General features: G+C 37.8%; 2 protein-coding genes and 1 pseudogene across 3 annotated transcripts in view; all 3 read right to left on the bottom strand.

The window, feature by feature from the left end:
* Positions 1 to 30: 30 nt before the first annotated feature.
* On the bottom strand, positions 31 to 2,534 carry LOC145225316 (lysosomal acid glucosylceramidase pseudogene; annotated as a pseudogene). Its single transcript, XR_013859853.1, has one exon. The product of XR_013859853.1 is annotated as a lysosomal acid glucosylceramidase pseudogene (transcript).
* A 73-nt stretch (positions 2,535 to 2,607) lies between these two features.
* On the bottom strand, positions 2,608 to 5,869 carry LOC145225318 (V-type proton ATPase subunit B). The gene is made up of 11 exons (XM_080092010.1): positions 5,687 to 5,869; positions 5,473 to 5,627; positions 5,299 to 5,392; positions 5,065 to 5,224; positions 4,840 to 5,002; positions 4,388 to 4,485; positions 4,195 to 4,318; positions 3,977 to 4,127; positions 3,420 to 3,607; positions 3,093 to 3,222; positions 2,608 to 3,029 (listed from the first exon to the last, which is right to left on the bottom strand). The coding sequence occupies exons 1-11, from the start codon at positions 5,799 to 5,801 to the stop codon at positions 2,857 to 2,859; spliced, it is 1,551 nt and encodes a 516-aa protein (XP_079948136.1). The 5' UTR covers positions 5,802 to 5,869; the 3' UTR covers positions 2,608 to 2,856.
* Positions 5,870 to 7,159: 1,290 nt separating this feature from the next.
* LOC145222836 (uncharacterized) overlaps positions 7,160 to 21,773 on the bottom strand; it is a 38,818-nt gene continuing 24,204 nt past the window's right edge. Inside the window, exons 92-141 of the mRNA XM_080089052.1 lie at positions 21,610 to 21,748; positions 21,383 to 21,551; positions 21,201 to 21,316; positions 20,843 to 21,127; positions 20,547 to 20,687; positions 20,408 to 20,474; positions 20,111 to 20,330; positions 19,920 to 20,040; positions 19,691 to 19,795; positions 19,519 to 19,625; positions 19,227 to 19,452; positions 18,891 to 19,158; positions 18,577 to 18,704; positions 18,305 to 18,477; positions 17,969 to 18,185; positions 17,745 to 17,897; positions 17,523 to 17,669; positions 17,336 to 17,448; positions 16,953 to 17,154; positions 16,848 to 16,877; positions 16,601 to 16,716; positions 16,360 to 16,529; positions 16,068 to 16,277; positions 15,815 to 15,939; positions 15,666 to 15,734; positions 15,464 to 15,582; positions 15,214 to 15,383; positions 14,950 to 15,147; positions 14,657 to 14,784; positions 14,458 to 14,580; positions 14,058 to 14,278; positions 13,672 to 13,884; positions 13,476 to 13,601; positions 13,233 to 13,371; positions 12,944 to 13,158; positions 12,673 to 12,880; positions 12,463 to 12,575; positions 11,949 to 12,156; positions 11,844 to 11,885; positions 11,403 to 11,524; positions 11,241 to 11,325; positions 10,923 to 11,083; positions 10,580 to 10,709; positions 10,331 to 10,465; positions 9,994 to 10,175; positions 9,796 to 9,900; positions 8,730 to 8,874; positions 8,374 to 8,526; positions 7,790 to 7,904; positions 7,160 to 7,480 (exon numbers count right to left, since the gene is read on the bottom strand). Of these exons, the coding sequence (XP_079945178.1) occupies positions 7,432 to 7,480; positions 7,790 to 7,904; positions 8,374 to 8,526; positions 8,730 to 8,874; positions 9,796 to 9,900; positions 9,994 to 10,175; positions 10,331 to 10,465; positions 10,580 to 10,709; positions 10,923 to 11,083; positions 11,241 to 11,325; positions 11,403 to 11,524; positions 11,844 to 11,885; positions 11,949 to 12,156; positions 12,463 to 12,575; positions 12,673 to 12,880; positions 12,944 to 13,158; positions 13,233 to 13,371; positions 13,476 to 13,601; positions 13,672 to 13,884; positions 14,058 to 14,278; positions 14,458 to 14,580; positions 14,657 to 14,784; positions 14,950 to 15,147; positions 15,214 to 15,383; positions 15,464 to 15,582; positions 15,666 to 15,734; positions 15,815 to 15,939; positions 16,068 to 16,277; positions 16,360 to 16,529; positions 16,601 to 16,716; positions 16,848 to 16,877; positions 16,953 to 17,154; positions 17,336 to 17,448; positions 17,523 to 17,669; positions 17,745 to 17,897; positions 17,969 to 18,185; positions 18,305 to 18,477; positions 18,577 to 18,704; positions 18,891 to 19,158; positions 19,227 to 19,452; positions 19,519 to 19,625; positions 19,691 to 19,795; positions 19,920 to 20,040; positions 20,111 to 20,330; positions 20,408 to 20,474; positions 20,547 to 20,687; positions 20,843 to 21,127; positions 21,201 to 21,316; positions 21,383 to 21,551; positions 21,610 to 21,748 (7,422 nt within the window). The 3' untranslated portion in view covers positions 7,160 to 7,431. The remainder of the gene's footprint in view (positions 7,481 to 7,789; positions 7,905 to 8,373; positions 8,527 to 8,729; positions 8,875 to 9,795; positions 9,901 to 9,993; positions 10,176 to 10,330; positions 10,466 to 10,579; positions 10,710 to 10,922; positions 11,084 to 11,240; positions 11,326 to 11,402; positions 11,525 to 11,843; positions 11,886 to 11,948; positions 12,157 to 12,462; positions 12,576 to 12,672; positions 12,881 to 12,943; positions 13,159 to 13,232; positions 13,372 to 13,475; positions 13,602 to 13,671; positions 13,885 to 14,057; positions 14,279 to 14,457; positions 14,581 to 14,656; positions 14,785 to 14,949; positions 15,148 to 15,213; positions 15,384 to 15,463; positions 15,583 to 15,665; positions 15,735 to 15,814; positions 15,940 to 16,067; positions 16,278 to 16,359; positions 16,530 to 16,600; positions 16,717 to 16,847; positions 16,878 to 16,952; positions 17,155 to 17,335; positions 17,449 to 17,522; positions 17,670 to 17,744; positions 17,898 to 17,968; positions 18,186 to 18,304; positions 18,478 to 18,576; positions 18,705 to 18,890; positions 19,159 to 19,226; positions 19,453 to 19,518; positions 19,626 to 19,690; positions 19,796 to 19,919; positions 20,041 to 20,110; positions 20,331 to 20,407; positions 20,475 to 20,546; positions 20,688 to 20,842; positions 21,128 to 21,200; positions 21,317 to 21,382; positions 21,552 to 21,609; positions 21,749 to 21,773) is intronic.

Raw genomic sequence — 21,773 nt, 5'->3', positions numbered from 1 at the left:
TATCCAAAAAGCAACATTTTGACTATGGAATGCATATATTGTAAGTTTTATTATGATACAGTCAATTGCACATCATTCAACAAAACAGTTACCCAAGTATTTTTTTGACACCAATAAAACAACTGACATTCTAAAATAAAAACCACAGAACTGACGTAAAGCCGCTGGAAATAGTAATATATCTCTGATGCACTAAACTTTTGGGAAGTTGTTAGTATATTGTCAAATTATGCAACAAAAAGGATGTAAAATCCTGGAAATGAAAACAAATTATCACAGTGAATTGCAATACATGGCTAAAAGTTAACATTGCATTTCCATTTACTTGTCTGACCATGAAAATGTTTGGATTGCATTTGCAGGAATTGTGTTTGTGAACGACAAGTTGTCTTGTACCACATTAAAAGTTACGTCTTTTGTTGATGAATTTAACACAACTAGTACCAAGCTTCCATCTGGTCGTTCTACTGCAACAAATTTTAGATCTGAATTTCCCTGGATAGTAGATTTAATTCGGACAGATTCCTCCACCAGAAACTTGCTAAAATGCCCCATATGATAGTACATTGGTTGCTTGTAAAACTCATCCCCGGTTGCATTGGTTATAATAGGGCTGTCATCAAAATTTTGAGCCCAATTAGGTCCTCCAGCTAAGTTAAGACAAAGATTCCAGTCAACCCAACCTACTGCCCAATTGTTTAAATTGTCCAGTATGTCATTGCTGTATTTTTCTCCAGTCTCCCAATTTCCAAGATCTGGTTGAGGCGTGTCCTTGTTGCAAGCCTCTGTAGCAAGCATAAAATAGCCTGGAAGTTTTTCGTGTGTGTCTGCTAATACTTCAGGGCCAACAAGCCAATCCCAATACCAGTGAATGCCAATACCAGACACATATTGTGCAGCATCTTTATCAGATAAAACAGTCAGTGGAAAACTAGGAAGAAACAAGCGCTGATCATCCAATATCATCAGTTTAACATTCTTAAATTCTGATGCTTTTAGCGCTGGCCCAAGATCACTTTTTATAAAATCCCTCTGCATTTCTGGTGTGAAACCGGTGGATTGCCATTTACTGGATATGAGCAGGCCATTGGATGGTTCATTTTGTGCTGTTACTCCCCAAAATGTTATGCCCTGCTTTTTGTATTCCTCAAAAAATTTGATGAAGTATTGAGCCCATGTTTTATGATATTTATCACCTGCAGTCCCTTTCAGCCACCCACGACCAATTTCATCATTATTTGTCTTCATCCAAGCAGGTGCTGTCCATGGACTTGCATATAAAGAAATGTTCCGACTTGAAACTTGATGTATTGATTTAAGCACAGGAATTTTAAGCATCATATCTTCTTTAGCCAACTCAAATGTACTCAGATTAAAATCATTTGGTGTGTCCAAGTAGGTGTACTTCCTGGTAGAATAATCACAACTAGCCATTGGAACACGACCTAGGTTGTATTCAATTCCCATTGGGCCAAAGTAAGCCTTTATTAATTGTTCTTGAGTTCTTGATGTCAAATTTTTAATATTGACTGTAGCAGCATCTGTTATCGCTCCCCCAAAACCTTTAATCGTTTGGTATTTTATGGTTTTATTTAAAGTAATCACAACATTATTTGTGCTGATTTTGCTTTTTGTACTAAGTTTTGTGACAGAGAAACTAAATCGATGGCCACCTTTGGTGGAAGTAAACACACTCACTGATTGATATGGCACAGGCCGAGTTGTAGTTATGGTGTCACAATATGTGGCATTGCAAACACATACCACAGAGCCATGTCCATAATCTCTTGAAGCACATTTCATGTCAGCATCACTGCCTGCACAGCTTGCTGAGATAACAGCAATTAGCAGAATGAAGTAGTAAAACAAATCCATTATTCCTAGTGCAGTAACACGAAAAAAGTTCTGAATAGAAACAAACAAAAACAACACATAGAATTGAAATTGAAAATGCGTTTGATTTTTTTCTGTACAATACATTTAATTTCCTGTGACATATTGCTAAGCCGCTGGGCAGACAGGCAGACACCATTTCTTTTATTTTCATCAACGTTATTGACTAGCTCCCTACGAAAGCTTAGAATGCTTCTGCACGCAACTATTCAAGCAACACAGAGCTGTACACAAAAATGCAAACATCACATGTTCACTGTCACGTGATCCAAGATTCTGAGATAGCACTGAACCGTGACGACTGGAAGATTTTATGAATTTGAAACGGACCATAAAACAACTTGCACACTTTTGTACATAGTTAACAAGTTTTAGACCGAAAAAAAGTTTTGCAAAATTTTAACAAACTACAAACCGTGGAGAAAATGAGAAATAGAGTCCTCTTTAACAGTGTGTGCTGTATCCACTTGTTCAAGGTTCATTCAAAATGATGTTCTCTTTTTTGCCGCTGTCACACCCTGTTGTTGCTGATTGGTCCAACCTATTTCTAAGTTCGTCACGGTTCAGTGCTAAATCGAAACTACAATTACATCCCCTTTCAGATCGGACTCATTGTGAGCATAACGCATACTGATGTGTTTTTAGTTATTCCAAAGGGTTTTGTTTTGGTGTCACATTGAAAACATAGGTGTCATTTTTGACCACATAGCATGGTTTACATCGCGATTAATTTATTGCACAGTCTGAATGCATCCAAATTTCCCATGTCGATAAACTCAGGAACACATAGAAAAATATGTGGAGTGAACATATGCAGTAAACAACCTATTCTGATACAAGCCTTTGGATACGATAATGGTTTTGTGTAGTGTTATCAAGGTTAACGGTAGGGTCAAATGCATTCCAAGGTTCATCAAATATAATCTGATACAAAACAACGAAATTTCAAAAAAATATAGTCAATTATTTATCGTCAGCTGCCGCCTCTTGCTGACCCGGGTTGGTAGCTTTTTTCCTGGGGTAATATTCATTGATGACACTTCTTGGGATTCTCTTTAACATTTCCTTCGGAAAAATCCTTAAAAGTTCCCAGCCAATGTTCAAGGAATCAAAGACACTACGGTTTTCATATGGACCTGCAAGATTTTTATACAAACATCATTTACCAGATAAATATTTAGCATTTTGACATCAAATACCTTGAGAGATAAATGTTTTCTCAAATTTGCCCAAAAACTCAAGGTAAAGCATATCATCTGGAGTTAAAGCTTCTTCACCAACCACAGCTTTCATGGCTTGAACATCTTTTCCAATGGCATAATTGGCATACTGCACAAAATGAAACATAATATTGTATTTGTCAAGTTTTACTTCACAGACATTTGAACAGCACATAACTACATTACCAATTGCTGCTTACAAAAATCTTTAACACTGAATGTGTACAATGTACAAGCTTGAAAAGCCAATTGATGCCCTGTTTTTAAATTGTTGCAAATCAACTCATTTTTACTTTAACCACTAACCAATTGGTTTGAAACATCTGAATGATCCTTTCGAGTCATGCCTTCTCCAATAGCAGATTTCATAAGCCGAGACAGGGATGGCAGCACATTAATAGGAGGGTAAATTTGACGATTGTGCAGTTGACGGTCAATGTAGATCTGTCCCTCCGTAATGTAACCAGTCAAATCAGGAATTGGATGGGTAATGTCTAAAAACAGTGACTGCTAAATTTTCAATGATTTCTAAGTTGATGTGCAAAGGACATGAATTTAAATGGTTGTTTTTGCTAAAAACAGAAGGTATGTTTAATTAGATTACTGCAAATCAATGCAACATTAGATTGTCACTAATGATAACAATAGTTTAGTTGGAAGGTTCAACTAAAACGTCAATATTCACTACTAGTTTTATGTTTACAAATTTGATAGCTTAATAATTTTGTAACAGGCTTTATAACTTTATGTTTTTTAGTTTCACTTTATTTGTGTCCCACCAACAAACAATTACTCATATGATAGGCTGAATGTAAACTTTTTCATCGTAAAAAAGAAGACAATTAGATCTTAAATCTACACACCATCATTGGGCATTGTCAGAATAGGAATTTGTGTAATAGATCCACCCCGTCCATTTACTCGGCCAGCACGCTCATATATGGTTGCCAGATCTGTGTACATGTAACCTGGAAAACCTCTACGACCAGGAACTTCTTCTCTGGCTGCTGACACCTGTTAAAAGAAAACAAAATTGTTTTATGTTTTAACCATCCAGGGACATTTTATACCACAAACTTACTTCTCGTAGAGCTTCAGCATAAGAGCTCATGTCTGTCAGAATAACCAATACATGCTTCTCACACTGATATGCAAGAAACTCAGCTGTTGTCAGAGCAATACGAGGTGTAATTATTCTTTCAATCCTATGTGATACAGTCTATGTTAACATTAATCATATTGCTATTTGCAATGCTTATGTTTTGGGATCTTACGTAGGATCGTTGGCCAGGTTCAAAAAGAGACAAACATTGTCCATAGATCCATGTTGCTCAAAATCAGATTTAAAAAATCTTGCTGCCTCCATATTTACCTACAATACATATAACATGGATACAAAATTGATTTTCATGGTAAACATATAGCTTTAAGTGCTGTTAACTCAATAATTCTCTTCAGGCAAATGTTAACTCAATAATTCTCTTCTGCCAAATTGTATTGATTAATGATACAGAGAATGTGTTAAGTTAGTATCATTAAAAATATTTTGGTCATTGCATGTTCACCAGATATTAGCACTTAGCAGGGTCAAAATCATCTTTACCACTGTTAAATCTAATTATTATGAGAAAAATCACACATTAACACAAACTCAAGTTATTAATTCTTGTATACTACACAATTTTGTCTGCAAGGAAACAATAAACTCTATCCTAAAAAGACTTACTCCCATAGCAGCAAACACAATGGCAAAATTGTCTTCATGACTGTCAAATACGCCTTTGTCTGGCAGTTTGACTAAGCCACCTTGCCTACAAATCTGAGCGGCAATTTCATTGTGTGGTAAACCATTGGCAGAGAAAATAGGAATTTTTTGTCCTCTAGCAATACTGTAAACAGAAATGATTGGTTGTTGCCAGTCAAAATATTGTCCTATAATTACTTTTTTTACCTGTTCATGGTATCAATAGCTGAAATCCCTGTTTGGATCATTTCCTCAGGATAAATTCTAGATTGGGGATTTATAGGCTGACCCTCAATGTCCAAATAGTCTTCAGGCAAAACTGCAGGTCCTTTGTCAATTGGTTTCCCAGAACCATTAAAGATTCGACCTAACATATAAAATTAAACATAAAAACAATTAATTTATTGGTATATAATATACACAAAACCAGTAAATTTTTACCCAACATATCTTCAGAAGTTGCAATTCTTAAAATGTCACCAGTAAATTCACATGTTGTATGTTTGGCATCAATTCCTGATGTTCCCTCAAAGACCTAAAAGTAACACAAAAACAAACAAATATAATTACTGCAGATGGAACACCCATGTATTAAACGTTTTTTTGTCTGCAAACCTGTACAACGGCTTTGTCTCCACTGACTTCCAACACTTTTCCACTTCTTTGAGTTCCATCAGCCAAATTGAGAGTTACAATTTCAGCAAATTTTGCAAACTTGACTTTTTCCAGAACCACAAGAGGACCATTGACACCAGACACAGTCTGATAAGCTTTATGAAAAAATATTGTCAAAAACAAAGTTCGAACCACTAAATTAAATCTGACTTACTTAAACGTGGTTGTGATATGTAGTCTCTACTGACAGCTAAAGCATGCTCTTTAGATGCTGCCAATTGGGCCAAATCAATACCTCCTGACATTTGCATTAAATCAGAACCATTCATATTGAGATAATTGCAACACACACTTTCCTTTCAATTTGGTAAACTTATGCAACTTAGATCGGCAAAATCTACAATAACAAACAAACAATTTGAAGCACGCAATTTTTGAGATCACCCAAAAGCATGTCATGCATGCCAATCTCAAAAGTCAATGAATTAAATAATACAAACACGAATAAACTACTTAACACACTTTAAAACGTGTTTTTTTCTTTATTACAGATTCACTAACAGAAAAATAATAATACCCGAATAAAACAGCAAACCACTCGTCTTGCCTGAATGACCGCAAGTTCTTGTTGAGTCAGAACGACTTACACATGACGAAGTCACGGGATCGTTATTATGAGTCAGCAGTATTTTTTTATTTCTTAGCTAAACATACTGCAGCGTTGTGTTAAATTTTATCTTATACAAGAGCAGCCACAGCTGGCGATTAAAATGCTTTGTTTTTGCATTGAAAACTTACGCACGACTGAAACCTAGTTTGTCTTTTATCTCGATCTTTTTTTCGAAATATCCTTTATTGCATAGATATATTATCGTTTACCAAGTCGGATGACTGAAAGTTAAAACTCTACATTTTTTTGCTTGGTTGAAGAACTGTATGGAAATGTTTGCTGGTTCCCTCCTAAAACTTTTACCTCCTAAAACTGAAACTTCCGCGACTGTTTTTGTAAAACTGTTCAGGCATAAAAAATTAACAACACCTGTTCTGACTACGTATCGGACATCTCTAACCTCATCTCTAACCAAGTGAGATATCCTGCATATTTGTTTTGTCTGATCGTTGTTCTTGCCATATGAGATTCTGTGGTTGTGAAAAAGATGAACAAGTGTCAAAGGGAAAGGTTGTTTTAGTTATTTTCTGTTTACATTGTACAAAAGTTATTTCCATTTTTTTCGATAAGCTAGCCGAAGAAACTCATAGTGACGATGGCGGTATAAGCTTAGTTCGAGCTTGTTCAAAGTGTAAACTGCGCTTCATTACACTGCAACCCAGGAACTTAATTAAACTATTAAGAGCACTGCACTATGCAGTTTTTAACACTGTGTACACATTCGATTAATACAACGTTGCTAATATCTCTCTTAAATAGATTTTGGAAATCGGCGTATGACAGGTAGGCTATTTAGTATTATTTTCACAGGGGCCAAACAAGTTTTGTGTATTTGTTTTGAAGAGGAAAATAAAATTTGTATATTTTCGCACGTCCCACGGTTGTTGTTATATAGTACAATTCTTGTTTTAATGATTGACTGATGATTGACTAAAGCTGAAATGACATCCTATTTAAATTTTAATATCCTGCTTAACTCAAGTTGCCCTACAAATAACGACGCCATCAGACTGATCGTAGCTTTCCAGGTCATTTAATTGCAGGGTACCTAAAACTATACAAAACACTGAGACACGTTCTGTGATTTTAAACTCAAAATTCCCGGCAAATCGTAACAAAACACACGGCGGTTTATTTAATTTGTTTATTATATTATCAATATTACCAAAATTTTACGATTATATTAACTACTATATATTATGCGAATTTACGATAAAATAAAATTTAAGGCATTTTAAAATACTATCACTACTGGTATAAAACGAATTTATAAGTTTAAACAGTAAAATTTAGACAGAATTGACTCCTTCCTCAGCTTTCGGACTGTACGCCCCTTGTCTGCAAAACACAATGGTTTGTTAGGGCAGTGGTCGGCAACCGCCGGTCCGCGGCCCGGTACCGGTCCGCGAGGAGTTCGTTACCGGGTCGCATAATCTTCCAGGATAAATGCTATGAAGCATTTTGCCCATATATCCCGGGAATGATAAACTAATTTAGGCGTTTTCATTGCTAAATATTTGTAATTTTTTGAAGACTGGTCCGCGATAAAATTTTACTTTCAAAACCGGTCCGCAGTGCAAAGAAGGTTGCCGACCCCTGTGTTAGGGCATCCATTATTAAAACAGCAGCAAAAAAGCAAAGACATACCCAACAGTCTTCATGTAAACCATGTAAGCCAAAACACCGATGACGACCATCATCAACGATGCGAGAATGATAAGAATTACCACAAATGTTGTTTCCGAAAGTGCCAAAGGAGCAGCTGCAAAAACATATGCGATGTTTTTGAATTATTTGTTTTTTTTTAATATTTTTGAATTAACTTTGCTAAGAACATTGAAACAATGACGATATATAATGCTACAATCAAAGTACAAAAATAAATGCTGAATTACGTATCAATGTTTCATATTTAAATTTCAGTCACTCTAACAAAATAATAGTAAAGCGTTTCAAATCTGAACTGTTTTAACTGTTTAGGAAAGCGTAAGAATTACATCGTTCAAGCACTGCAGGTCGCCTATCATTTTATGTACGTGTTTGGCGATAATGACACATTAAAAAAGTCTTACAGTAATTTCGAGTTAGATCCTGGTCGATTCACAGCTTTTAAAAAGTGTTGGTTTGTTATATGCATCAACGTTTAATAGAAAAACTAAATAAATAAATAAACTTAAAGCGATCAACGTTTAAAAAGAAGCCCATGTACTTCAAATGCATTTTTAACTTACGTGCTCTTTCGCATTGTCTGCCGGGATAGCTTGTGTTTCTGTCTATATATCCGTCGTAACATCTGCACGTAAAGTTGTTTGAAATAGCAGTGGGCAGACATTCGGCATTGGGATGGCAATCTTCCACAAAAGCATCCTTGCATTTGTCATATTCTGTAGAAAGAATATACTTTTGGTGTTCGGTGAAATCATTTAAAACAGACTAATATACTTTTATACAAGTTTGTGGGTCTATAAACAAATGATAAAATACACGCCTATATAGAAACTATATGGAAACTCCTCTTGTTAAATTTCCTGAATTGCACTTTGTCAAGTTGTTTAGCGGAAAAGAACGATTTGGGCTTCGTGTTTACCTCCGATGAAAGTTTTCTCCGGTTCAATAGTTGCTCCATTGAGATCAGTTAGTGTTGGGTCATTCTCAAACGAAGTTCTTATTTCTTTTTCAATCTCTTTTGCTTTTGGTTCGGATGAGTTGTAGATTTTCATGTCAAATGTAACCTAAACAGTTAAAGTTATAACTTTCATGACGTCATTTACTAAAACATTGATTGTGCAAGGTTTGCGAATTGTCACTTTTACCAAACCCTAATATCTTCCGGATATTATAACTGCATACAGTCAATATCTCCATGATTCGGCGATATTAGGTTATACATAGCGATATAAATAAACTATAGGCCAATGCGATAACAAACCCTTCACAGTTTAACTCGGGGGTGTCAAACACGTGCCAAATGTGGCACGCAGAGCATTTAAAAATGGCACAAGAGCTTTTGCAAAAATTCAGATTGGCAACATTAGGACTTAGGTCACGCAATTAATTTTTTTCTGTTGATTGTTCATGGCCCATATTCTCACTTAGGTAAAGATTATCTTGCAGGAATAAAGTTACACAACCCACTAATAAAATTCAAACATAAGCCCCGTTACAAACTATTAGTATTTTTTGCCGCATAAACGGAATAAAAGGTTTCTGGAGTACCATAAACAAGTTTACTCGTTTTTGACGACATGTTTTTTTTCTAAATATTTAAGGGTTCTACAAAATGGCCAAATATTCGGATTAAGTCCAAACCGTTTGAGACAAGATTATCGGCATGCGAGTCTATTTTAAAACCAGAATTAGCACGGCGGTATTTTCGAATTGGACACACCTGGTTTAACTTCTTTGAAGTTAAATTAACGAAGATTAATTACTAAACATTTATAATCATAAAATGAATGAAATCCACCAACTACTGCAATAAGCGGTCCCTGCAGGACATACCCATTATGGGCTTCAGCAGGTAGTTAGCCAGAGATCGTAGAGCTAATTAATATTATTGATTCATCGAACATTTTTCGACAGATGGCAGGATGATTTAACTTCCCCATACCCGTCAAATCTAATTTTGTAGCAAAAAAAATTCTTTGTTCTACCTTTGCTAGGTTCTTCTTTCTGGGGTCATCAGTATCGTTGTGCATCACTGCTCTTGTATTACTTATCGATACATTACGATTGTTCAAGTCCAGTGTTTCCTTCAACTGTACGAAACACATACAAAAATAATAAAATGTTTTATGCAATAACAAGATTCACAAAACACTAGTCTCACTGCGCATCAGATCAGAACTTACTTTTTCCAGTACTTTACGTAGCACGTACACCAGGACGTCATCTGTGATGGTTCTGTTGTCCAAGTTTATTATCACCACGACTGGGTAAATGGGGCCTGTAACCACTGCCGGTGCTGTGGTTGTCACTGGTGTTGTAGTTGTCAGGGGTTCCGATGTTGAACGAATGGGAAGCGGTGGAATGACTGTGAGCAAACGAATCTTGTTTTTACATTGTACAACAGATTTTACGCGTACGCCACAAACTGAACTCCGTACGCCTTTGACAACAGTTTTATGTTTCTGGGTACACATGGCTATTTTAATTGGCAGCAAAGAAAACAAACATTTTCCCACTTACCGTATACTTGAAGACCAGTCTCGTTCACTGCGCCGTATATAGCGTTATAAAGCATATTTGGATTTGATCGTTGGTTTGCTGCCGTTTCAAGGCGGATTTGCATGGTTCGGGGGGTTTCCCGTTTTCGACGAGTCGCTGAAAAATAAAGCATTATTGTGTAATTAAACACCATTCTGAGCAGAATCCCTGTCTATTTGTCGACAATTTTATTTTGAATCAAATATATGCCAAAATATTCAAAACCCTCACCGCTTCCTGTAGGCACATCTGATTGCGTTGCAGTCATTAAGTCAATCTCATTTTTCCAGTACTTGTAATCAGGGGCGTCGTTGTTGTTAAACAAAGTAGCATTCGTTTCATTGCCAAGGATGTTTTGGATCTGTAATAACGACACGAAAGAACCCCAGTAAGTTCTGGCTCCGATACATACAGGATTGAAAAGCATAAGTTTTACGATGTTAGAATTTCAGAAACGATTCTAAAAAAATCCTATGCAATTGCTACTAATAAAAAACACTCCAAATACTGGTGAAAAAGATATGTATTCATTTTTTTCTATCTGAATTGGTTCTGCGAGAAAGTCTAATCGTACCTTATCAACGATTACTTGATCAGTGTCGTTGGAAGTGACATCCATGTGAGCCGCGAAATTACGTTTAACAGCCATTGTAAGATTTGACATTGAAGTGTTTGTTTTATTTCCTGCAGCCATGAATATGTTGTAAACCTCGACGTCTGAAGCAGGGACAGTGACTGCAAAAAAAAACAGTTAACAATAAATCGTTGGTAAAACTCAGCCGACAATGAATTTATGGGTACAGAATTAAACTTGCTTGCGCTGCTTAGAACGCAAACCTTTGTTGTTACAATTTTAAATGAAATCGTATAACCAAAGTTTCAGAATTCATACCATTGACAAAAATTTGCACTTTGACAGTATTTGGTTCCCAGGGTTCAAAATAATCCACTGAAATCTTGAAAGGCACTTGATCAAGCTGAAAAAAAATATCAAATTAAAACACTTTGCTAATGGCTGTTTTTATATTATAAGGTTTAAGTATTAGTTTCACACCATTGGTTTGTAATGAGCTATCGCAACTTCAGCAGGTGTTGATGTTCTGTTTAACCACATATCCTTGATGTCCGCGTACGTTTTGTTATGAATCATAAATGATGCAATAAAGGCCTTTGCAACTGTAAAACATAAAAATAGGTGATATATCGATACAGTTTATTGCTTGTCGTACCACTCAAACGCAATATTAAGGAAATCTAGTGTCTTGAAATAAAAAAACGGTCAGGACGGTGCTCAAATTGTCTAAAAGCAAACATTCCTCAATAACTGTCCATGTAGCTTAAAGCAATGTTTCAAAAAGCACAGTACAAACAAGGGATATTAGAAAGATAATTTTGTTCAAACAACGTATGTAAATTACTACTATTTAGATGAATACACACTGAGGTTCAGTTTACTCAATGTTAGTCATAAAACTCTCCAAATTAAGAAACGTACCTATTGTTCCACCTTCGCCTGTTGGTAAGAAGGGTCCGGGAACTGTAGACACAAGTAAGAAATATTACACAAAAACCAAACAAACACGTGCACGGTCAACTTTACCTTTCACTATTAACGTGTCAGGGCGGATAGCGAAATTGCTGAATTCTTTCTGTGTTTGAAGTTTTGCAATACCGTCTTTTTGTAGTTCTGGGGCCAAATTTGGAACATCAGGTTGTGACACGACAGTGAAGTTGAGACGGACAAGGTCGGGGCCAACGTCTTCCACTATAGGTTTAGTGATGTTGGAGACAGGAAGAGTTGAAGTGAGCTGGGTACAAAGAAAAAGCTTTATGCAAGAATAAAGAACATCAAGAGATCTTAGGTACACATCGACTACTACTTTTTCACAAATTTTTGTTTGACTTATATACCCCCCTTTACTGTGTGTCATTTGATTTTAAAAGCCAATGGTCTCACACCTGCACAGTTTTTTACAATTCCGTTTGCCTGAAATATTTGAAATATTTGTTTCACTAGATACTCGGTTTAGAACTTTGTGGCTGTTTAACTGGTTTGCAGATTTTACTTGATTCACACATTATTGCTGACACACAAAAAGACTAAAATGCCTCACCACATCAGCTAGCTCGGCTAGAGCCGCATCCGCAGCTGTATCATTGGTAAGTAAGTCTTGTTTGGTCTTCTGATCCACAAATAATTCAACAGATCCCGCAAACTCGCGAGTGTCTAAACACACAAATCAGGAGTAAAGAACGAAAAATTGAATAACAAATCAAATTGTGCTAATGATAGAAATATTTTAGTAAGCGGTTTTAAAAAATACCTCCAACGGTAAAACCGTCGACATTAGTTGGATCAACGATTGACGAGTTCATGTCGGCCTCCAATTCGGTTGCGTTTTTGCTGTCGTTGATAGGTTGATTGAAAACCAAATGAGCAAACACTGATTGATCAGGTCTTTGCTCAAAATATTGGACTGTTGGACGCCATTCTTCAGCGTTGGGTAGCGACTCGTTTAATGGCTTAAGAACCTTATAAAAAACAAAGTTGATGTCTTGTGCCCACAACTTATGGGTTAGTAAAATACTTCGTACCTGATCGACGTAAAAGCCGAGGGTAGCCGGGTCGGTTGGTTCATAAAGTCCGATTACTTCATCAAGTGGAACATTCAACAACACAGCCTTCACGGTTCTGAGAGTCGGCTTAGGAGCCGCTGTTGTGACGTTGGGTGTCTGTGTAACGTTGGGTGACTGCGTGACGTTGGGTGACTGCGTGGTGTTTGGTGGCAGTTCAGCGGTCGGCTCAAGCGCTAAAACAAATAAATCTTGCCGTTCATTGCTCAATGATTGATTCCTAAATATACATTTAAGTGCGTCTACACACCTTTAACAACTATAAAAGTAGGTTTGGAACCATATTTTTTGATAAATGGTTGTTGGCCTTCCTCGCTTGCAAACTGTCTTGCTTCGTCTGTCAAAGTGATTGGGGTTAAGTCTTCACCTGGTTCCGCTGTGATTTTTACCTGTAACACGTCATCAGTTAAATTTGTGGCTGTAGATTAACGAATGTACCATTGTTACACACTTTTATTAAAACTAATCTGGGATTTTAAAACACATGTATTACCCGAGCTTGTGACAAGGGACCCTCTGGTTCAGTTGTGCGGTTGCCGCTGGGTCCTTCTATCAGTGGTATGAACTCGTCAAACCGAGGTGTAGCTCTCGTTGTGTTGCCGTTGAACGAGTCGTTAAACTGAGCAGAATAAATTTGTAAATATTTCTATTTTTAATTGAGGTAAAATGCGCACCAATTTCTAACATACCAGTTTGGTGAACTCGAATTCGTCGTTGGTCGTCAGATTACTCAAGCTTGGTTTGGTAAAGTTAACTTCTCCCATAAATTCTCTTACAATATGTGGTCCTAAGTCTACTGTGTTCGGATCTACAACTACCCCACTTGGCTCGGTTGTCGGTTGAGTCCAATTCTTTAGTTCATCCAAAATGTTTGCAGAGTCAGTCCCATTCGGGAAGGTTAGCTAAAATTTGAGATGCGCTTATGAAGTTTGTAATACAGTTTTTTCATATTTTGCATGACACGTGATAATTCTATTCACAATATCATTGACGAACAAAATATCATTGAACATCAGTATGTTTTCCATATTCCTGGATCAAGCGTATGTATTTGCACACCTACAACATATCATACCTTGAAATGAGCGACTACAGAAGAATTGAGCAATGGTTGGTAATACTGGATGTCAACTTTGCTTGGGATGTACGTATTAAACTGATCGACGATTGCGTTTGTCAGATTTTCGTTTGTTTCGTTTTTCACCAAGCTATCTGTGAACGGATCGAGTAGGGCGGCACGATCTGCCGGGTCGGAAGGTCCAACAACATGCACCAATCCAATAAAGGAAGCGTATTCTGTGAAGGCAAAATTCGTAAATTAATTAAGGCCACGATTACCACATTTGACTAAACGTCCCTCAAAATAAGGTAAAAAAAAACGCAAAATAAACCACCATCTTACCATGATAGTTTTAATTTTTAGCAATGAAGCGCACAGTCCCGTGATGTTACTTTATTGATGTAAGCAAAATTACCTGGTGGATAAATGTAGGTGGTGACGTTGGCTGAAGTCCGGTTCAAACTCATAGTTGCCAGTACGGGTTTCGAAATAAGGTCAAAAATGTTGTTAATTGATCCAGAGCTGGAACTTCCCTCAACTAAGTCAAAACAACACCAGGTTAATACACAAATCGTTGCTTCTCTATGACAAACATTGTTTGCAAGCGTACATACCATTTATCACTAATGGACTGGGCGAGTTTCGAACTTCTGCTGTCAGAACGAATGGATCGTACAAGAGGTTATCTGACATCGTGAGGTTAACAATCATTCTTATGGAGTTCATGCCGTATTGCTCAAATCTGCATAAACGCATAACATTTTGTACATCAGTATTAATTTGGTGACTTAACTACTAAGTATTTTTGTTAAAAAACAAAAAGACAAGATAATTAGACCTCCATAGTTTGCTTTTCAACAAGAACAAACCGAAATTGAAACGTGACTTATGTTTGACGAACGAGTACCTGTTAAGTTGAACTTCGGGATATATTTGGAATTCACTGGCCAACTGCGCTTCGACGCTTTGCTTAGCATTGTCAAAGAAGGCACTATTTTCATCCAGAAGAAGTTGTTTTTCAGAATGGGCAAGTCCGTCAATTTCAGCCTCGAAGTAGAAGCGACGCTTGGTTGGTATGGCAACCGACGATGGCATTAAATTCCTCCTTCAAAATGTTTTGGTTTATTAGCAGGCTTACAATTTATTCCGTTTTCTACAAATCAACACTTACGAGTTTAATGTTGTTGATTGATTTTCTATTAGCGCCTCAAGTTCTGACGTATTGTTAAAATCTGTTGTGAGCACAAAGTGCGCGACCAATCCGAAGTGTTCATACGGAGCGAAATACTGACTCTCGAATTGGAAGAATTCAACACTTGGTAGATGTCCAGTGGCATTTAACTAAAAAAAGTATGGTATTTCTGAAAATGTTCAACAATTTTTGCGCTGTTTAACTTATTGTAGTTTCATTTCGCACTTACAATGCTGTCAACAGCTTTTATGATCTTTTCAAAACTGCTGCTCGCATTCAGAACGCACGCTTCGTACTGACTAATTCCAAAAGGTACTGTAGCAAAGGTTAGTTCTCCAGTGAATTTTGCTGTAAAGGAATAAGTCATCTTATGGACTTATCTTTTTCAAAAAAATAAATAAATAAACTGCTGAAAACAAAAGGTAACAGACCTATTTTAGGCGGCGGGTCATCAAGTATCACCGTAATGTTGGCCGTTGCTGGTTCGACGTTGACTCCCACTAAATAAAAATATTTGTTAATCGCGGGTAATCAAACAGAATATTTCCCATTAAACTTGAACAAATGTAGAACAACATACGAGTATTGTTTTTCTGTAGAGCTGATCGTAATGTGTCTGTCATCGTAAACGGGTCGCCGAGATCGTTCGTTTCAAGGTTGAGTCGGAAATACACTTTTATCTTGTTTTCTCGAGTACGGAAATGGCTGTGTACAAAAAAGTAACTAATATCGGGAAACGAGCTTAATTAGAAGATTAAGGGTTATACAGTATCATAATTTTACATTTAAATATCACGTAACCAAGCTTATACTGTTTGATTCTTAGTTCTTACTCGAAAGTTTTCAAATCCACAATCGCATTTTTGCCGACAGCTTGGTTGTAAATATCCGCTAAAGAGCGCGAGAGAGATATGTAGTCGACACTTGCCACAGGGTTAATGTACTGCAGTATGAAGTCGACTTGAGCGTCCGAAATGTTGCCAAGGAACACTTCCCCGAGAAGAGATCTTTGAGTTGGTATTTTCACTGTTTCAGGGTCCAACCTGATTATTCAACAACATTTAATGAAAAAACACCAGGATCAATTGCAGATGGTTTTGTCAAACTTGAAGGTTTATGACTTACATGAATTGACTGGTTTGATTGGTGGCAAAACCTTTAATAGCGGAATCAACTGTATCGTTGGTGTCTGTGGTTTTTACTTCAACGTGGGCAGTCAGGCCGGACGTAAGGAACGGAGCAAAGTATTGTACAGAGATGGTGACGTCGTCTAATGCCGATAATGCCTCAGACATCTGCACCAGAAGAAAAAAATGTTACTTTCTAAATATTATCACAGGCCATTGTTAAAAGTATGAAAACTTACGATATTTTGTACAAAGTCTGCTTGCTCTACAAAGCTTCCACTTGTTTTATTGAGCATCGCTTGGCGCAGGTCGAGTGATGAAGACACGTTAGGGAAACTGAATTCACCGTTGTAAACTGCAAAAAAACGCTTTAAATTATTACTATCCTGGATATTTATGTAAAGTGAACGATAATACGAATGGGTTTACGTTTAACGATTCGTTATATGTTAGTGCATTTAGCTCAACACACAAGTAAGTACTTACCATTAACTTTCGGCAGTGGAGGTAGGTCAACTGTACACAAACACAAAATAGACATTTTAGAGGGTTAATTAAACGTTTAAGTTAAAACGGATAAAAATAACTTACAATATATTTTCAGATCCTTGAATGGCGTAGGGACAAAGTTGAGCCAGAGTTCAAGATTTTCTGGTTCAGTGACGTCGTACTTGGACATGGTGACTTGGAAGTAGAATCGGAGTGAATCGCTGACGTTTGGTTCCGGTACCAACGTTACGTTGTCAAGGTGGCTTACAGAAAATGCTTCCAATGCGTTAAACGCTTTTGCCAACTGAAAGGTAAAAAAAATTGATTAGTGGCATGATACTAATACTCTGAGGTATGATAGGTTACCTCATTTAGTTCATAAACCATTGAGTTTACGTGAATTTATGCAGATTTCGGGTTTGGCAAGCACAAGATAAAGCATACAAATTGGTATTACATATTCATGTCAAGTCGGTTTTACTCACATTATAAAAGACAACCAGTTCAAGTTGCGTGTCGTTGGGTTGAATTTGTAACAATCCAGTGCCTTTAAACTGTCTCGGGAAGCCAACTTGGGAAGATGTGTCAACGTAGGGAGCTAAAAAAAACAAAGCGAATGTTTTGTTTTGTCAAGGCGTTTACAACAAAGCACACCAAGTGATCATGTCCCACCTGTCAACGTATTTCCGATAGTATCTGTCAAAAGCGCAATGTCAAGATCATCAGGCGAAGTGTTGTTCTTCATTTGCATTTTGAAGTGCGCAACCACTGTGTCCGGAGCATTAAATGATGATTCAAAATACTGGACAGACGTGGAAGCTAAAAAAACAACAGTGCAATGACTTCTGAGATCTACCAAAATTAACAGTAATAAATATCGTGTAAAATTCTTACGTATATCTAAGACATCTGCCTGTGAGTAGCTAGCCAAGACTGATTGCAAAGTTCGTGTAAGGTTTTCTTTATAATGTGCTGCTTCGGTTGAGTTTGAGTTTAACATTATGTCATGGATTCTTTCCGGTGTGAGACCACCAACTACGACTTTGCCTGAAATACAAAATCGTATTAACGAAAGAACCGTGGTAGTTGTTTTAGTCGAGCGGAATTCCGAAACTTACCAGCAAATGGCATGCCGTAGATAGTTCCGATTGGCCAGACTTGGACTGAGCCTGATGATACTTTGCTTCCCATGATTGCGGCAATACTATTGTCAGTGTCTTTTTGTGCTTTGTTCAGTTGGTCAGCAACGTACTTGGGTGTGGCAACCGATTTTAGCACGGAAGGATCAAGATCAAATGTCGCTTTTGCAAGGGTTGGTTCCGAATCCAACGCAATCTAAATGGAAGTGGTGTTGATGATCTTGTTACTAGCTAAACTTTACATCGTATTATTTCTGCAAAGTTCTATTGAATGTCAGTCATGCAACGTACAACACACCATACATCGTTTATTACCTTGTTGATTCGTGGAATCATGGCAATGCCGGTGGTAGCCAATAGTCCTTCTATGAGGCTAAGTGCGTATCCTTTAGCCCGGTTGATAGAAGTTTCGTTATTTCCAGCTATTCCTTGAAGCAGGGATTCCGAAAAGTTGGAAATCTTCATTTCACCCATCATTTTTCTTATATCTGTTAAACACATATGAAGATCCCTTTTAACATCTTTTCCAAAGGTGACCAATACAAAATCTGTTTACAGATACAACAGGTGCAAAAAAAATTGCGTACCTGGATACAGAAGTGAGTTCGGTCGAAGTTCAAGATGGGTATCGACGCTGCTAAAGGCGATTTGCATTTGCTGATACAGATGTTGAACATCCGGTTTGGCAGTTGAGGTTGTAAAGTGAGCCCACACACTAAAAAATATGCGTATATTGTATTGTGTTCAAACATGACAGAACACTGCTTGTATCTCATGATTTGAATGCGTACATATGAGGACCTTGTAAAATATCGTTGATTATATTACGCAACGTAAACAGGCCAAAAGTTTAACACAAAAAACATTTGTACATTCAAACGGTTTGTACGCTTGTTCTTACTTGGAAGCAGGTGGTGTTTGGGCTTGGAAGTAATCAAAACTCAAGTCGCCGATTGTGTTGTTAACTATAGAAACTTGCAAATTTGCCAATAGTTCGTCTGTCATTTCCTTAAACATCTTGTAGTCGTCAGAGTTGGGCCTGTGCACAATGTTGTACACATCTGGTGGCGGAACAGATAGTGCAAACGAGAGACCATGTTTGTAAGACGACGGGGCTGTTGTTCTGGGGCAAGGATCGTTTGCTAGTGGTGTGCCCACAAATCCATATGCTGCATAACAGAAAAAAAGCATAAAGTACAGATATAGCGGAAATGTGTTTGGGCGTTAGACATCGTACCCTCGGCTGTTACGTTGGAAGGATGAACGTTAAAGGAGTATCGCACAGACGCTTCCTGCAACAAACTGATAATGCGTTTGGGGATTGCTGTTCTGTCGTCACGGGCGGAAGTGATGTTAAAAATTGCTTTGAGGCTTGTTGACTCGATCTGAATCATTCCGGCGTAACTCCATTGAGCCCCAAGAGCGATGTGACCCGGTACAGATTCCGATACAGCGTTGTTGAGCTAAGGTATTGGATATTGCTTGTAACATATTTTTTACTTGCTTACACAATGCAACAAAAACGTTACCATAATCTCAATTAAGGCACGGAAACCGTCCGGAGATGCAGTTAGATCAGCCACAAGACCTGCTCCTAAATCGTTCATCGTCACTTCACCGCGGAATCGCCTTTTTCCTAGACACAAAAATAAACCTTGAAGCAAAGTGCAAGAAAAGTGAGACCTATATAACGAAACAAACCTGACACCCGAAAGGTCGTTTCTTCGAGGTCCATGTTTGTTGGCTGTTTTCCTTCATTGAGAGACTTGGTTACCGCGTATTCCACAGTGCATGGGTGTGCATTATCTGCGTTGAAGTAAAGAATAGGATTTTTACACTTTCGTCCTAACTTTCAAGATTGTAGTATTTATCATCGGATATAATCCACTGTAAAGACATTGGTAATCCCCCGTCTGATTTTGTTACTTACCTGCCATGGCGATGGCAAAATGAATGGCAAACGTCCCGTTAGACAACGGTTCGTAATACTGCACCACAATCTGGGATATCTGGTCCCCACTATCCGACTGGTTAGCGTGCTCCGTTACCACCTTTAAAGACACGAAATTGCACCATTAAAGAGCCGACCAATGTGTATGCAGTTTGTCAGTTACTACTTACAAATGTTTTGAAATCCGCCTCCATTTTACGCACGGCATCAGGGGCAGAGTTGTTGGTGGCGTCGACAACATCAGATACTGATACGTTTACGACATCAATAACAACAGCGTAACCGACGTACCATACCACGGGCATGGGGGTGGTTGGTACCACTGACGATACTGGTGTTGTTTCGTTTGTAGGTGGAGTGGTAACTGGTTCAGCAGTTGTGGTTGGATCACTGTTTATTATGAATGAGATGTGCGTTTATTTGACTTATACTAGTTTACTAAAAATGTATGTCTCATATATACTCACACAACAACCGGGGGTATTGGTGGCGGTGGAGGAGGTGAGGGTGGTGGCGGAGGTGGCAATGAGGGTTCTACAAAACAAATAGACCATTTGATTTAGATCTCAAACACTGAAGATGTATACTGTGATGATTTTAACTTACGAGTTGGGATGATTGGCGGCAGAGTTGGAGGAGGAGGTGGTATTGGGGGAGGTGGAATAGTTGGTAAGGATGATGTCAGTGGTGGAAGAGATGGCGGAGGTGGGGGAGGTGGTGGCGGAGGAAGAAGGATTCCACAAGCACCTGAACCAAGAATAAAGTTAAAGGTGTCTACAGTAAACATTCTTCTAATTGTCATAGCAAACTACAAAATAAAAAGAAAAATCCAAAAAATTAACACAACACGTTCCTGTGGTGTATATACACTTAAATCCTAACATAGTTTATCCACTAGTTACCTGTGCTAAAGACAGTTGATCGAGCATCACTGGAAACTCCAAACAACTTCGACACAACGCTAACGTTGTATGTGAAATTGCACTGTAAGTTATTGATGATAATAGGGAAATGGACGGTGGCATACGGGATGATTAATTCGGCGACCGGATTTACTGCGGCTGGTGACGACGGAAGCAAAAGCAAAGTGACGTTGTCCACATAACGAACAGGTGGTGTAATTGACACGTTAACTGCTGTAGCATTGATAAATGTTACGGATATGTTGAGGACTGGAGAAGGTGAATCTAAAAATTTTAAATGACCTTTATAAAACTTGTCATTTGTAAGAAAGTTATGCACCTATGGCCATTTACTTACCTGTAGTGGCATTGACTTCAGCCGGGGGACCCTTGACTTCGGGCAAAGCACCAACTGGTGTGAGGGTAAAAGAGTATTTAGTGCGTGGCACAAGATTACTTATCACCACGATGCCACTATAATAGAAAAACATTCGTTAGTGAGGTGCTTTATTAGGTTTAAATGACTCAAAAGAAACGTACTTAAAAATGGTTGGATCAATAGTGTTTGTAACATTTGTTGCGTTGGGAAGATCAAGATTTTCAGTCGATATTTCGTATGTTGTAACTGCAGGATCAATGGACCACTGGACGATAATACTTGTTTCGTGTAGCGGTGACGCAGTGACGTTTATTGGTGATCGTGGTGCCACTGTAAACCAAAGCGTTACTTTACAACAATTTAAACTAAAAATCATAATTAAACATACGGGTTGTGACTGATTTGTTCATTGCAGTTCCATTGGTGCCTTTAAAACTTGGTACAAGTGTAACTTTGAAAGTTTCTCCAGCACTAAGGCCATTGAAAATATGAGTTGGGGACGTCGCATTTGACGCAATACTTCCAATCTGAAACAAACTCAGAATATCATTC

This window comes from Phallusia mammillata, chromosome 4, assembly GCF_965637545.1.
Source record: "Phallusia mammillata chromosome 4, kaPhaMamm4.hap1.1, whole genome shotgun sequence".
NCBI classification, from domain to species: Eukaryota; Metazoa; Chordata; class Ascidiacea; order Phlebobranchia; family Ascidiidae; genus Phallusia; species Phallusia mammillata.
This window is presented reverse-complemented; position numbering and strand designations above follow the sequence as displayed.